Here is a 13050-nt window from a genome sequence, read left to right as displayed (position 1 = left end):
TGGTCTGTGCTGACTGCTTCTCCAGGCTCTGAGGGATGCAAAGCCCAGCCTGTGGTGACCCCACCTGAGTCCTCGCAGCTGCAGAAATAGCTGTGGGGAGCCCTGAGCTCAGTGACCCGCGGAGGTGAGACGCTCAGGGATGAGGTGTGGGGGTGGGCAGAGGGCTGGGCCCACGCAGCGCTCCAGGCTGCTGGAGACCCGCTCACATGCTCTCCGCGTCCCCCCAGAACCCCCGCCATGATCGGCTGCTCGTTCGTGGTGGACCGGGAGTATTTCGGGGACATTGGCCTGCTGGACCCAGGCATGGAGGTGTACGGTGGCGAGAACATTGAGCTGGGCATGAGGGTAAGTGACATCTTGGGGGAAGGTGCATACGGGCGGGCCTGTGCGAAGTGGGGCCGGGCTGGTCTATGGCCCCAAAGGAGAGCCAACGAGAGGAAACTGAGCACCGACACCATGAGGCATTGTGCCTGTTGAACATAAACACAAAAGGTTGTATTTCTTATGTTCATTTTTATCACTCAAGCCATTCACGTCTGTTGTCTTACATTAATGGGTGGGCTGGTGGCATGGGTGGAAATCTTAGAAGCTTGTCCCTTTGGCACAGGGAGTTTGAGTGTCTGCAGTGAGGAGACCCACCCTTACGCTGTTTGGGGTATTTGTCTTGGTTGGATGTAGAAGACGGGGGTGCAGGCGGGAGTTTAGGGGTGCTTGAATTCCCTAGGACTGCTCAGGGGGAGGGAGCGTGGGGAGCAGCTTGGTACGGAGGCCCCCAGAAGGGCAGGACACAGCTGTGAGGGGCTGGAGGCGCTGGCTCACACAAGGACGAGGGCACGCCACCCACTGAGGGCACCAGGCATCCCCCTCGGAGCCAGAGCTGACACCAGGTGCCTCAGGCCTCCTTCCCACCCCTTCCCTCCACCCCAGACTCTCCTCCTGGTTTTAAACCACCTCTCTCTCAGTACATAGAGAACTGGTGGAAAGTTCTAGAAGAATCTTGGTTGCCAATCAGGGACCCCAGGGTGGCAGAGCTCCTTCTGCCAGGTGCCCTAAAGTAAGGTGCTCGCAGCCCCACCGGAAACATGCTGGGTCACCCGGTGCTTTGGGTATGGGTTCCCTCAGGACAGTCCCTCCCCCATGGTGTGGACAGTGCCAACCTCAGCAATGGCACACGATGCATGTGGGCAGCGGCTTTCGAGGTGGGAAAGACTCTGAGAGCAGCTCCCAGCCGGCCAGCGCCTGGCCCAGACCCTCCGTAGCCCGTTTCCCGCAGGTTGCTGGCCTCAATTAACACACGCTCTGTGCACCGTGTGTGCCAGGCCTGCAGGGAACAAAATATGGGGTTCCTGCCTTTCTGCAGCTCCCCTGCCAGGGGCGGAGGTGGTAAGAGGAAACAAAGTGCCTCACTTGGTGAGAAATTTGAAAAGGAGGAAGAAGCAGTGGGGAGGTAGGGAGTGCAGGGAGGGGCCTGGTCAGAGCAGGAGACAGCTGCAGAAGACCAGGTGCCACAAAGGAGCTGTGCACCTAGCGGGGCAGGAGGGGTGTCCCTGGCAGAGGGAGCAGCACGTGCAAAGGCCCTGAGGCAGGTCAGCCTGTGTGGAGAGCAGGAGCGAGGCAGGGCCACTTCTTCTGGGAGTGAGTGGGGGCCCTGGGGAATTGGCCGCTTGCCTCCCAGGGGTCGCTCTGTGATTTCAGGGTGGAGGGGTGAGGGGAGAAGCGTGATGCCTGCTGTGCACAGGGCCTGTAAGTACCCCCAAATGAGAAGGGCCTGGGGCCAGGCTCGGGGTCTCTGGTGGCTGAGCTCTGTGGTGTGGGGCTGAGCTCTGGTGGGTCTGTGGTTTGTTTCTGGGGCCTCATTTGTTTCTTGGGTTTTGCCTGTGGGCTTTAGTCACAGAAAACATTATTTAAGGCAAGTTTTAAAAAATGTATAAACGGTATTGAAGTTGCCCATTTCAAAGCCGATGTGCTGTAAGCTTTTAAGTTAAGCCTAGACATGGTGTTATTACGGCTGTAAGTGTAGCTGGTAAGAACACGCACCTTCCCTTTTTCTTTGATGAATGTGTGCTTAACTCGGGTCAAACAGATTAAATGCCATTAAACAGCAATCAATTCCATTTCTGCCTGTAGTTAAATTCCCCTGAACCTTTAAAATGGCGCTGATAAATGAAACTTATTTTCTTTCCTCTTTAAGCATTTTGAATGCCTGATATCATAGCAGAAATTCCCCCAAAGTGTTTTAAAAAATTCTTGAGCACCTAATAAACTAAACTTTGGCCAATTCTCAGGTTCTCAGAAACGTTTCAGAGTTTAACTCTCTGCCATGGTCCAATTTTAAATCACGAATTCAGAGTCAGCCCTGCGAGTGTGGCCGTCACTTTCCTGAACTGTTTTGATCATTAAACCCCAGACGTCTGTGAACGATTCACGAACCTGACAGTGCCGGTCCTCTGTGTCTGACTTACTTCACCGTCTCTCCATGCGGCCCCAATCTTTTCCGGGGTCAGAGAGGGTGTCCACATGCCCGGGAACAAGGCCCAGAGCCCCAAGGAAGCTGCAATGGCATCTGTCACCTCTGCCGTCTTAGGCACCAACAACTGATGCTAAGGAGGGGCCTGGAAGCCGGCGCTGCCTCCGACCCCTGGCATTCCAGGAGCCTGGGCAGGGGACAGCCCTGGGGCGGGAAGACCAGCCACTGTCACAGATGCCAGGCGCCCAGGCTGGAGGGGCCACGAGAAGTACCCGGCTGCCCTCCCTGAGCACCTTTCTTCTTCCAAGGAAACCTGCTGTGGGTCTCAGGTGTCCAGTAAGCATGGGGGACACACACGGAGCCGACAGACATGGGGGTGGCAGAGCCTGGTGAGAGTCCTGGTCCTGGCTGGAGGGGCGGGTGGGGACTTCAGGTGCGGACCCCCTGGGATGGGGAGTTCCTGCAAAGCCAGGTGGTGTCAGCCTGTGGCAGCACTGTGGGAATCAGCGCTTCCTGAAACCGGGCCTGGGCGGGGCGCTGCGTGGAGCAGACTGTCAGGCTTTTAAAAAACGGAGCTCAGAAGGGAAATCTCCAAAAATGATACACAGAGTTCTGTAGAGCAAGTGTGAGGCCCTGACTTCTTGTTCAAGTGGAAAGTTCTGTGCTGTCAGAAGGAAAACGATAGTGGGGTGCCTCTCGTGTTTGTGTAGGTGACGTCGGCTGTGGGGCAGCCTGCCGGGGCCGCTGGTCATCGTCCTTTTCCTGGAGGCCTGGGCGGGGACACTGAGCTTGCTTCACGTCTCGCTTTGATTTCCTTGCCTGGATAGTGGTGTTGGTTATATGGACTGCCGTGTTTCCCCGAAAAGACTGGGTCTTATATTAAGTTTTGCTCCAAAAGACGCATTAGGCTTATGTTCAGGGGATGTCATCCTGACAAATCGTGCTAGGGCTGATTTTCCAGTTAGGTCTTATTTTCAGGGAAACATGGTTATACAGAGGATGGGTGGGTAGGTGGGTGGGTGGATTAATGGCTTTATCAGTTGGGCGGATGGATCACAGGATCGGTTTTGGAGCCATGGATTATTACAAAGGCAAAGAGAGAGGCCAGCTTGAGTAGATGTTGGCCCTCACTTGCGAGGTGAAGTCCCATTGTCAGTGTTTTCAAGGTGAAAACCAGCTTCCATCACATTCAGTGGATCCCAACACCCAGAATAACAGAATAACACTCAGCAGAGACACAGCGTCGGCTGCAAAGTGGCACATACTCCCATCGGCACCTCCAGGGTAGTGACACGGCATGTGGGTGTAACACGTGGACGTCAGGAAGCAGGCCGGTCTCGGGAAGATGATGACCAGTGAAGGCCAGCGAGCTGCCCAGGGACCAGTGCTGCAGCCTGGGGACCCATCGACATTGCCACCAGCCGCTCCTCCTGCCACAGAAAATGTCCTGTGTGACAAGACGCCAGGCTGGGGTCCCTCACGCCACGTTCCGGCTTCCCCACTCCTTGACTGTGCTGGGGACAGCTGGTCCCTACGTGTCGCCCACATGATAACCCTGCTGGGAGAAGCTTCTGAAATGCTGGCCCCACAGCTCCGCTGGCACAGACGCTGCTGGAAGACATGGACGCGCACGAGCCCCAGGGTCTCTCACCTGCGTCCCTCACCATCTGCAGTGCGTGCTGCCTGCCCTCCAGGGGGCCTAGTGGGCTGGTCATGCGTATGTTTTGCTTCCCTCCCTTCCTGCACTGCCTCTCCCCCCACAGGAATGGCAAAGCCCCTGTGTGTCACAGAGCCCTGTCTCCCTTCCCTCCAAGTGTCCGGCCACCATCTCGTTAGATATAGTATCTTGCTGAGTCCTGGACAGTGGAATGGGAGTGGGGGTGATGGGTTACACCTCAGGCCTGGCTGGTAAAGCCCCCACGTGTCCCCCACACCCTCATCTGTCTCTATCCACAGCTGAATGTTGAGGTGGGAGGGCCCCTGGGGCAGCACAGCCACTGACAGAGGAGCCTGGTCTCTGGATGGCGGCGTGGGCAGCCCCCTGCACCAGCTGGCCTGCTTCGTCTGGAGACACGAGCCAGACGCTAACTGCTGTGTTAACCCACTGAAATTCAGGTGTGGATGGGAGCCACCGGTTCATGCTGCGGACACAGTACAGGACCCTGCTCAGCATTCTGGGCCATCATGGGGGACAGGGGACCATGCCACCCTCGCCTGGCCCTCAGGCAACCTGGCAGGGCCGAGCTCTTTGGAAACGGAGAGACTGTCTCCTAGGTAAGCTTGTCACAGCTCTCAGCCAAGGCAGCAACTGAAGAAGCAGTGTCCCCAGGAGCCAAGAGTCATGCCCAGAAAGCCTTTCCCACCTGAGCCTACACTAGAGAAGGCACTCCATCCGGCCGCGATTTAGATGCCAGAATGCCTCTCTGCACATACGTGCGCACGCGCGCACACTCACGAGGCAGCCTGCAAAGGGCTCATAAAATTGCAGCCCAGGGTACAAGGAATTGTTTTGTCACTGAAACCCTCTGCTGCCACCTGCAAATCTTAGGAGAAAGAGTTGAGTGTCCTGGTCCAGTCGCCGATGAAACCTAATGACTTCTGTTCCCCCGAAGCAGTGGAGATGGAGGCAGTGCGTCTGACTTGGTGGGCAAACCCGAGGCATCTGTGCGGCATTTCCTTTAAACGCGGGACCAGGCAGCGGCGGGGACGAGCCTGTTAGCAGCAGCAGACGGCACGCTGGCCGCACACGCGTTTGCCCAGCAGCCTGATTCGCGTCCAGCTCAGCCAGAGACTAGCCACAGGGACAGATGGGCCTCTGTGAGGTGACCACCAGGCTGCAAGGCACATCCTGCTCTGGGATGAAAGTGGGAGGGAATTGGGGTCTGTCCCCCTGTCACCTGCTGTCCTACCCTCAGGTGGCTGCAGCCCTGACTTGCTGTTTGAAAGCGTAGGTTTTATCCTTATTAAAGTGAGGTGAGGCCTGAGACCAGGGGAGGCTGTCATTGAGAAGGGAGGGTCCTGAGAGCTCTGACGCCATTGGATGGGGGAGGCCTGGACCTCAGGCCGGAGAGCGCTTGGGAGCTTGTACCTGACAGCAGCTCTCCAGGCATGTCCTCCGGCCAGGGCACTGCTTCAAGGGGACAGCTCCAGGCGGGCGTAGATGGCCCGTGTGCCGCTTTCCTGGCTGCAGGGAGGCTGTGCTGTAAATTAAAGGAACTCAGAGTCCAGAAAAGCAGCTCCATAAAAATGATGTTGGATACATTCTCCTCCCATCCCCCGCTGCCATGTGGGTGAGAGGAAAAGCCACGCCTCCAGGTCACTGACTTCCTGGCTCAGGTCACAGGAAGTGCAGCTTTTGAATAGCAGTGGCACTCCAGAAAAATGTCATTTTGATCATTGCCGTGGCCTGAAGAAAAAAGGGGCCGGAAACGAGAGAAATGTCAACCTGCTTCAGAATGAATGTTCTGAGAACGTGGATAATAGGAGGGAAGACGCTTGGGGCCATGTCACCTGGCTGCACACTCCCGAGGCCACTGGCCACCCCCCGTGATGGCCCTGGCCCACCCCAGCCCCGCGGGCTCACAGTCAGGCCAAGACCCACATTGCCCGGCAGCGTCGAGTGGTGGCTACAATCTGACTGGTTTTTTTTTAAAAAGATTTTATTGGCAAAGGGGAACAGGACTTTATTGGGGAACAGTGTGTACTTCCAGGACTTTTGGGAAATGGTAATGTGTTTTTCCCAGGACTCATCAGCTCCATCCAAGTCAAGTTGTTGTCCTTTCAGTCTTAGTTGTGGAGGGCGCAGCTCAGCTCCAGGTCCAGTTGCCGTTGTTAGTTGCAGGGGGCGCAGCCCACCATCCCTTGTGGGAATTGAACCAGCAACCTTGTGGTTGAGAGCCTGCGCTCCAAACTGAGCCATCCGGGAGCTTGGTGGCAGCTCATTGACTTCATTCTAGTTGCAGAGGGCGCAGCTCACTGTCCCATGTGGGAATCGAACTGGCAACCCTGTTGCCCAGAGCCCGCGCTCTAACCAGCTGAGCCACCCGTCCGCCCCAATCTGACTGTTTTGACAATGAATAAGGCATTGACTGACACCCGTGCTGACGCGTCAGTATTCCTGGATTTCTTAAGGGCTGAGTCTTACCTGTAAGGACTGCTGCCGCTCTGAACTCCCACCCTCAGGGACCAGCTCTGAGAGGCTGAGATCTGTGGGGATGAGCGGCGGGGCTCCTGGGGGTCCCTGAAGGCCCCGTGGGGGTCCCTGCTTCTGAGCGCCTTCCCCTGAGCAGCTGCCTGAGACCTGACACCTGGGCCTCCCATTGTGTTTGCTGTTTCTATTTGGGTGGCAATTAACCAAACTGATTGAAAAAATTAGTGGTTGAGACACAAGGTGAGTGTGACGGTAACATTTAGGTCATGTGACCCTGCTCTGTGCCGCCTGCACAGCTCTGGGTGAAGAAGCAACTTGGGGCTTCACCCAGTAGTTCTGGCTCCCTGCCTCCCCACGAGCCAGCTGTGTGATCTTGGATTTGTTTCTTAACCTCTTTGTGCCTCAGTCCTTATTTTCACCCATAATGAGAACAAGGTTAATCCTCCACCTGCCCCAACATCAGATCGTTGCGGTTTGTCTTCATCCCACTGCCACCTGAGGGTCCAGCTTCATCAGTTTGGAACGTAACAGCAGAAAACCCCACTAACCAAGGCTTGAACAGATAGAGATGTAGTTGTGTCGTGAAGCCCAGACCTGATACAGCAGCCGCACAGTAAGCACAGGAACTCAGGCTGTTTCTCACTTTCCATCGGCCGTGGTCATAAGATGGCTGCCACTGCTCCAGACCTCCCACCTGCTTTCCTAGTGGGAAGAAGGGAAAGGGGGCAAAGCACCCTGCCAGCTGGGTCTGTCTCTTTTTAGCATAAGCCACAGCTTTCCCAAAACCCTATCCTGAGACTTCTGCTTACAGCTCATTGGCCAGAACTGTAGCTACGGGGGGGGGGGGGGGGGGGGCAGGGAATCCGGGGTTTGTGATGAATTGAGTCTGGAGCCGTGGCTCCATCATCTCTCACCTAGAAATGCCCCCCACTGGCCTCACTTCACTCTTGCCCCCACAACCTGCTCTCCACACGGAAGCCGCCAACCCAGGGACGCCCCGAACTTGAGCCTCGAGCCATCTCTGCCTTCTTCTCCCACGTCTCAGCAAGCCTTTAGCTTAAAATCCTCGTGGCTGCCAAGTTTAAGTGGAACATACAGAAGTGAGAGGGGGTCATGGTGCAAAATCTATTTCTGTGATGGGTGAGGGTTCAAACGGTCAGGGATTTGGGGGTCTTAGTTAAGAGGAGCCAATGAGTGTCGACTTCTTTAGACCCAGATCGTGTGTCTGTTTGGGTACTTGAAGGGGTGTTTGAAAGGAAGCTGCTCTTTTTAAATTAGATTGTGGGTTTGTCGAGGGTTTGGTGGTGGACATGAACCTTCTTGGGCCAGGCTTCTTGGCACAGAGCCAGCATTGTGTGGATGTGGGGTGGGCCCCAGAACGGGGATGCAGCCCTGTCCAGGCTTTGGTGAACTTGACCCCCAGCCGTGGCTGCATTTCCACTGGTGTCCCCTGGACGCACCCACAGGCACCAGGCCTCCTGGTGCCCCAGCAGGTGTGTCCTGGGGTCTGTGAGCGGGATGGGGTGGGGGGCAGGGGTGGAGGGGCGGAGCAGGCCACCCAGAGGGGCCGCTGTCCCCGGCAGGTGTGGCAGTGCGGGGGCAGCATGGAGGTGCTGCCCTGCTCCCGCGTGGCACACATCGAGCGGACCAAGAAGCCGTACAACAATGACATCGATTACTACGCCAAGCGCAATGCCCTGCGGGCGGCCGAGGTGTGGATGGACGGCTTCAAGTCCCACGTGTACATGGCCTGGAATATTCCCATGACCGTAAGCCAGACCGGGCAGGGGAGGGGCGGAGCCATCGAAGCCAGAGCCAGGCCCTTGTGGACCGTACCCTGGGAACAGCCTTGGGGGTTGACAAAGCGCATAGCCTGTCCTCATGGGGCAGGGCCTCCCGAGCTTCTCAGCCAGGACGGTGAGAACGTCATCACTTCCACCAATGAGAGCCGTTTCCAGCAGCTGTTAAGCTCATTGGCAAGCCGCCCACACTGTGCTGCTTCAGTGGCAGACGTGACTCAAGCGTCACTGTTCCTGCTGGGTGAGCCCCCAGGAGGATAACGGCCCCTCCTCAGTCCACAGGGTGTCCTTTCGAAGCTGGGTTCAGCACGGAGGCCAGTGAGTGATGTGATGGTGACGATAATGAGGCAGGAGAAACTCAGAGAGATACTGTTACCCCCACAGAGTGCTCCAGTCTCACACAGGGGCTCATGGCTCCTGGGGGCAAAGCCAAAGCACACTGAGGTCCCCTGCAGGACCCTGAGTGAGGTCTCAGGGCCCGCCTGCTGTGGGGATGGTGGCTTCTTCTCCCCATGTTTGCTGCTGTCAGGAAGCAGGGGCTGGGCACAAACCACAGGTGCCCAACCAGCAGCCTGGCGGCTGGGGTGCGGGAGCTTGGAGAAGTGTGCTTGGGTATGCATGTGTGCACACGTGTGTGCACGAGCATGTATGTGTTTGCATGTGTGCACACGTGTGTGCACATGTGTGCATGTGTGGCTGTGTGCACGTGTGCGTATGTATGTGTGCCCCATACTCATGGCAGAGACCCGGGTCCTGGGGTCTCGCGCACTCAGTGCCCTTCCTGCCTCGCTTTCCACCTCGAAGAACCCAGGAGTGGACTTCGGGGACGTGTCTGAGCGGCTGGCCCTGCGCCAGAGGCTGAAATGTCGCAGCTTCCAGTGGTACCTGGAGAACGTGTACCCTGAGATGAGGACTTACAACGACACCCTCACGTACGGAGAGGTACCGCCTCCACTGGGAGGGCCCTCTGGGCAGGCAGGCTTCCCCAGGCCCCATGCCCACCTGCCCATGTCCTCACACTGCAGCACCCCAGCCCCAGTGTTCCCACCTATGCCATCCCCTGTGCCCGTGTGCATGTCCACGGACACCAGATAGTAGCACAGGTGCGTTCCCCTGGGTGAGTCCCACCTCTGCAGGGGGCCCAGTCTGTACACGTAGGTGAGGGGCGAGTCTATGTGTGCCTCCCCTTCAGAGAAGCCCAGCCAGTCTCTTCCTGCGAGCTCCCCCACCCCTGCTCCCCCTGCCCCACCCCTGTTTCCCCTCCCCCACCCCTGCTCCCCCTCCCCCACTCCCCTCCCCCTCCCCTGCTCAGTGAGGATGCCCTGGTGGGTCTCAGCCACCCCTGGGCATCGGGCTCACACTTTCCTGAGACGGGCCCAGAGCAGGCTGCTCGCCTGTCAGGGGACGGGTGTGTGAAGCCCCCTCCAGCCTCGCCTCCACCTGGGGACCCTCTGCCATGGATTTCTCCTTTGGTTTCTGGTCGTAGGTGAGGAACAGCAAAGCCAGTGGCTACTGCTTGGACCAGGGAGCAGAGGACGACGACCGAGCAATCCTCTACCCGTGCCACGGGATGTCCTCCCAGGTGGGGCGGTGGCTTCCCTGACAGCAAGTGGGAGGCGGTGCCCCAGGGGGCCTGCTGGGCGTCCTGGCCCCTGAAGCCACGCGAGTGGCGCGGGGCCCTCCAGGACATGCTCACGGTCACACTCATGCCAGCTGCTCAGCCTTCGGTGCCTCGGGCCTCGGCTCTCCCATCCCTCAGGTGGGATGACTCTGCCCACCTCTCAGGGCTGCTGTGTGGACAGCAGTGGACATGTGGGCCAGCATTTGCCACCATGTCGATGTCACCTAGCAGACGGGCCCTTCACACAACGCTGCTGCTGTTTATGGAGCACTTTACATTGAGTGCCCATTGGGGCCTCACCAGAGCCCGAGAGGCAGGCACTGTCATAGCTCCTGCTACCATTGCACATGAGGACACCCAGGCACAGAGAGGTCACACAGCTGGGCAGGGGCTGGAATCGAGAGCAAACAACCTGAACTAGGACTGGCACACATGACCTTGGGGCCGCCCTCATGTGTTCGCCTTGTGATTCAAGGTCAGATGAGGTGACCTGGGCACCTGTGAAATTCTCCTCCCCGAGGCTGAGGTGCTGAGCCCCACAGGGTGAGGCTCTGAGCAAAGTTATAGGGGGATAGGGGAGTAGGGACATCACGAGGCCGACCCCAGGTGGGCTCTCCACGCACACCAGGTGTCCCGGGAAAGCCGGCACTGGTGACAGGGCCCCCCAGCCCAGCCCGGCCCAGGAGGCGGTCACCTCGGGTCACCGGCCGGCTCTCTGGCCTCTCCCAGCTGGTGCGTTACAGCGCAGAGGGTCTGCTGCAGCTGGGCCCGCTGGGCTCCACTTCCTTCCTGCCCGACTCCAAGTGCCTGGTGGATGACGGCAGGGCGCGCACACCCGCCCTGAAGAAGTGCGAGGACGTGGCCCGGCCAGCCCAGCGGCTGTGGGACTTCACCCAGGTCAGTGGGTCCCTCAGGTCAGCCCGTGGGTGGGAACTGAGGGCAGTGGGAGGCCTGAATCAGCTGCTCCCACGTGATCCCCATCTCACAGAGGTTCGGTGGCTTGCCAGGGTCACGGCCAGGAAGGGCCAGTGGCTCTGACCAGCTCTGGGCCCCACACCCCCTCCTCCTGCAGCCTCCTGGTGAGGGGTTTTTGGGAAAGGATAAGGTATGACAGCCACCTGAAGCCCTCCCCCCTCTACAGGCCCAGGGCCGGCCTGTAACTCCTTAGGCTCTGCTGGAAACAGCTCCCCCTCCACCCCGGGGCTTTTGGGGGCTGCTGGGCTCGAATCCCAGGCCTTGAGAACAGACCTGTGAGCTGACAAGTTTAAAGCTGGCCTCCCTGCCTGGACGGATCAGCAATGTGTGCCTCCCGCCCAGAGCTCTGCCCATTCCTCATGCAGGCCCCTCCCTGGACCGAGGGATGCAACCAGCACACACCCTCAGTGTGCAGCTAGGTGGACCCAGGGCCAGAAAGGGCGCTGAACGTGTGTCCAGCCCTGACCCAGGGTCCTGAGGCCACGTCCCTTCTACTCTCTGCCTGGGGTCCTCTGATCCTGAGCCCCGCGGATCTACTCTCTGCGTCCCCCCCCCCCCACCTGAGCTCCCGGTGGGCAGCGTTGTCCTCTGGAGACACTGTGATCTCTGCCTCACCTCACACACCCTCTGCCAAGGCTCCTGCTGAGCAGACTCGTGACACGTTAATGTGTGACATTGTGTGGGGCTCTGGTTACAGGACAGGCTGCAGGGATGAGCCGAGCTAACAAGGGTCAGTGGTTCCCAAGGGGCGGGGCCTGGGACGAGGTCAGTGAGGGCCGGACTCAGTGAGGACACAGCTGGAGAAGAACGGAGAACAGACAAAAGATGGTCCTGGGGTCCTCAGGCTCGGGCCAGGGCCCCGTGTGTGTGGGGACTAGAGGGCCTGTAGAGGTGACTGAGGGCAAATGACCAGCCAGGAGCCAGGGAGGGCCCTGCCGGGGGGAACGCCAGCTCAGGGGTCCTGGACTCTGGTGTCCTGGGGACTCCTGAGACCCCGGGAGCAGGGCAGGCGGGTGGGGGGAATGTACGAGGACAGAGGGACAAGGGGACAGACTGGACCCTGAGTCTCCGGCGGCTGCAAGTGACCGCACGGGCTTCCGTGCCTTACTCCCTGGATGCTCTCAGGACGGCCCCCAGGCGCCCGTGCTGACTCAGTTTCCCTCCCCTGAAGAGCGGCCCCATCGTGAGCCGTGACACTGGCAGGTGCCTGGAGGTGGAGCTGTCCAAGGACGCCAACTTCGGGCTGCGGCTGGTGGTGCAGAGGTGCTCGGGGCAGAAGTGGACCATCCGAAACGGGATCAAGCATGGGTGGCACTGACCCCGGCCCCCTCACCTCCCCCAACACAGACGCCGAGGGCCTGGGACAGCCACCCTGAGCCAGTGCCCAGAGCCGGCTGTGCCCTCACCATCTCTGGCTGGGACCTCCCGCCTGCTGGCGTGTGGTTGGGTCCTGTCCCCTGGGACGGCGAGGGCCTCCCTGTGTGCTCGGGAGGACAATGCCGGGATTGGCCCCCACTAGGAGCACAGCCCTCCCAGCCGGGGTCGCTGACAGCAACTCCAGCTGCAAACCACGTGCCTTTCCCATGGGACTCTTGCCCAGCCGCCCGAACAGCCACCTCTTCTGCATGTGCTGAAGCCCCTGTAGAGCCCCCAGGCAGAACTGCCCCCTGTGAACTCAGAGGGTGCGGGCTGCCCTTCGCTGCCCTCCTGTGGTCGCCCCATCGGACTCCAAGAGCAAGAGGAGCAGAGCTTCTCGACCCTCAGCTGGTGAGACGGGAAATGGGACGCCAGCCGCAGTGTCCCAAAGACAGCCCATGGGCAATGTTAGGAGAGGGCGCCCATGTGACTGCTCCAGTCCAGTGAGGAGTGGGTTAAAGGATTCAGACCTGTGTCTCGTCCACCGGAGTCGGAGCTGGTTGGCTGGCCAGGGGAGGGTCCCTGCCCCAGCGTCTCACCCAGCAGGGGTCAGCCAACGAGGACCCACGGCCCCTCACCTGTTTTTATAAATAAAGTTTTATCGGCACATGGCCACACCCTC

At 59.1% G+C, this 13050-nt stretch overlaps 1 protein-coding gene across 3 annotated transcripts in view; it reads left to right on the top strand.

Moving 5' to 3' along the window:
* Positions 1 to 13050, top strand: part of GALNT9 (polypeptide N-acetylgalactosaminyltransferase 9) — a 50569-nt gene extending 37519 nt beyond the window's left edge. The window contains exons 6-11 of one of the 3 annotated variants that reach the window (XM_074321824.1): positions 228 to 345; positions 8201 to 8386; positions 9221 to 9358; positions 9903 to 9998; positions 10767 to 10934; positions 12184 to 13050. In XM_074321824.1, coding sequence (XP_074177925.1) covers positions 228 to 345; positions 8201 to 8386; positions 9221 to 9358; positions 9903 to 9998; positions 10767 to 10934; positions 12184 to 12330 — 853 coding nt within the window. In that variant the 3' untranslated portion in view covers positions 12331 to 13050. Of the gene's footprint in view, positions 1 to 227; positions 346 to 8200; positions 8387 to 9220; positions 9359 to 9902; positions 9999 to 10766; positions 10935 to 12137 lie in introns of all 3 variants that reach the window. The other 2 variants (XM_074321825.1, XM_074321826.1) reach the window with 2 other exon arrangements.

This window comes from Rhinolophus sinicus, linkage group LG16 (assembly GCF_036562045.2).
Source record: "Rhinolophus sinicus isolate RSC01 linkage group LG16, ASM3656204v1, whole genome shotgun sequence".
Lineage (NCBI taxonomy): Eukaryota > Metazoa > Chordata > Mammalia > Chiroptera > Rhinolophidae > Rhinolophus > Rhinolophus sinicus.
This window is presented reverse-complemented; position numbering and strand designations above follow the sequence as displayed.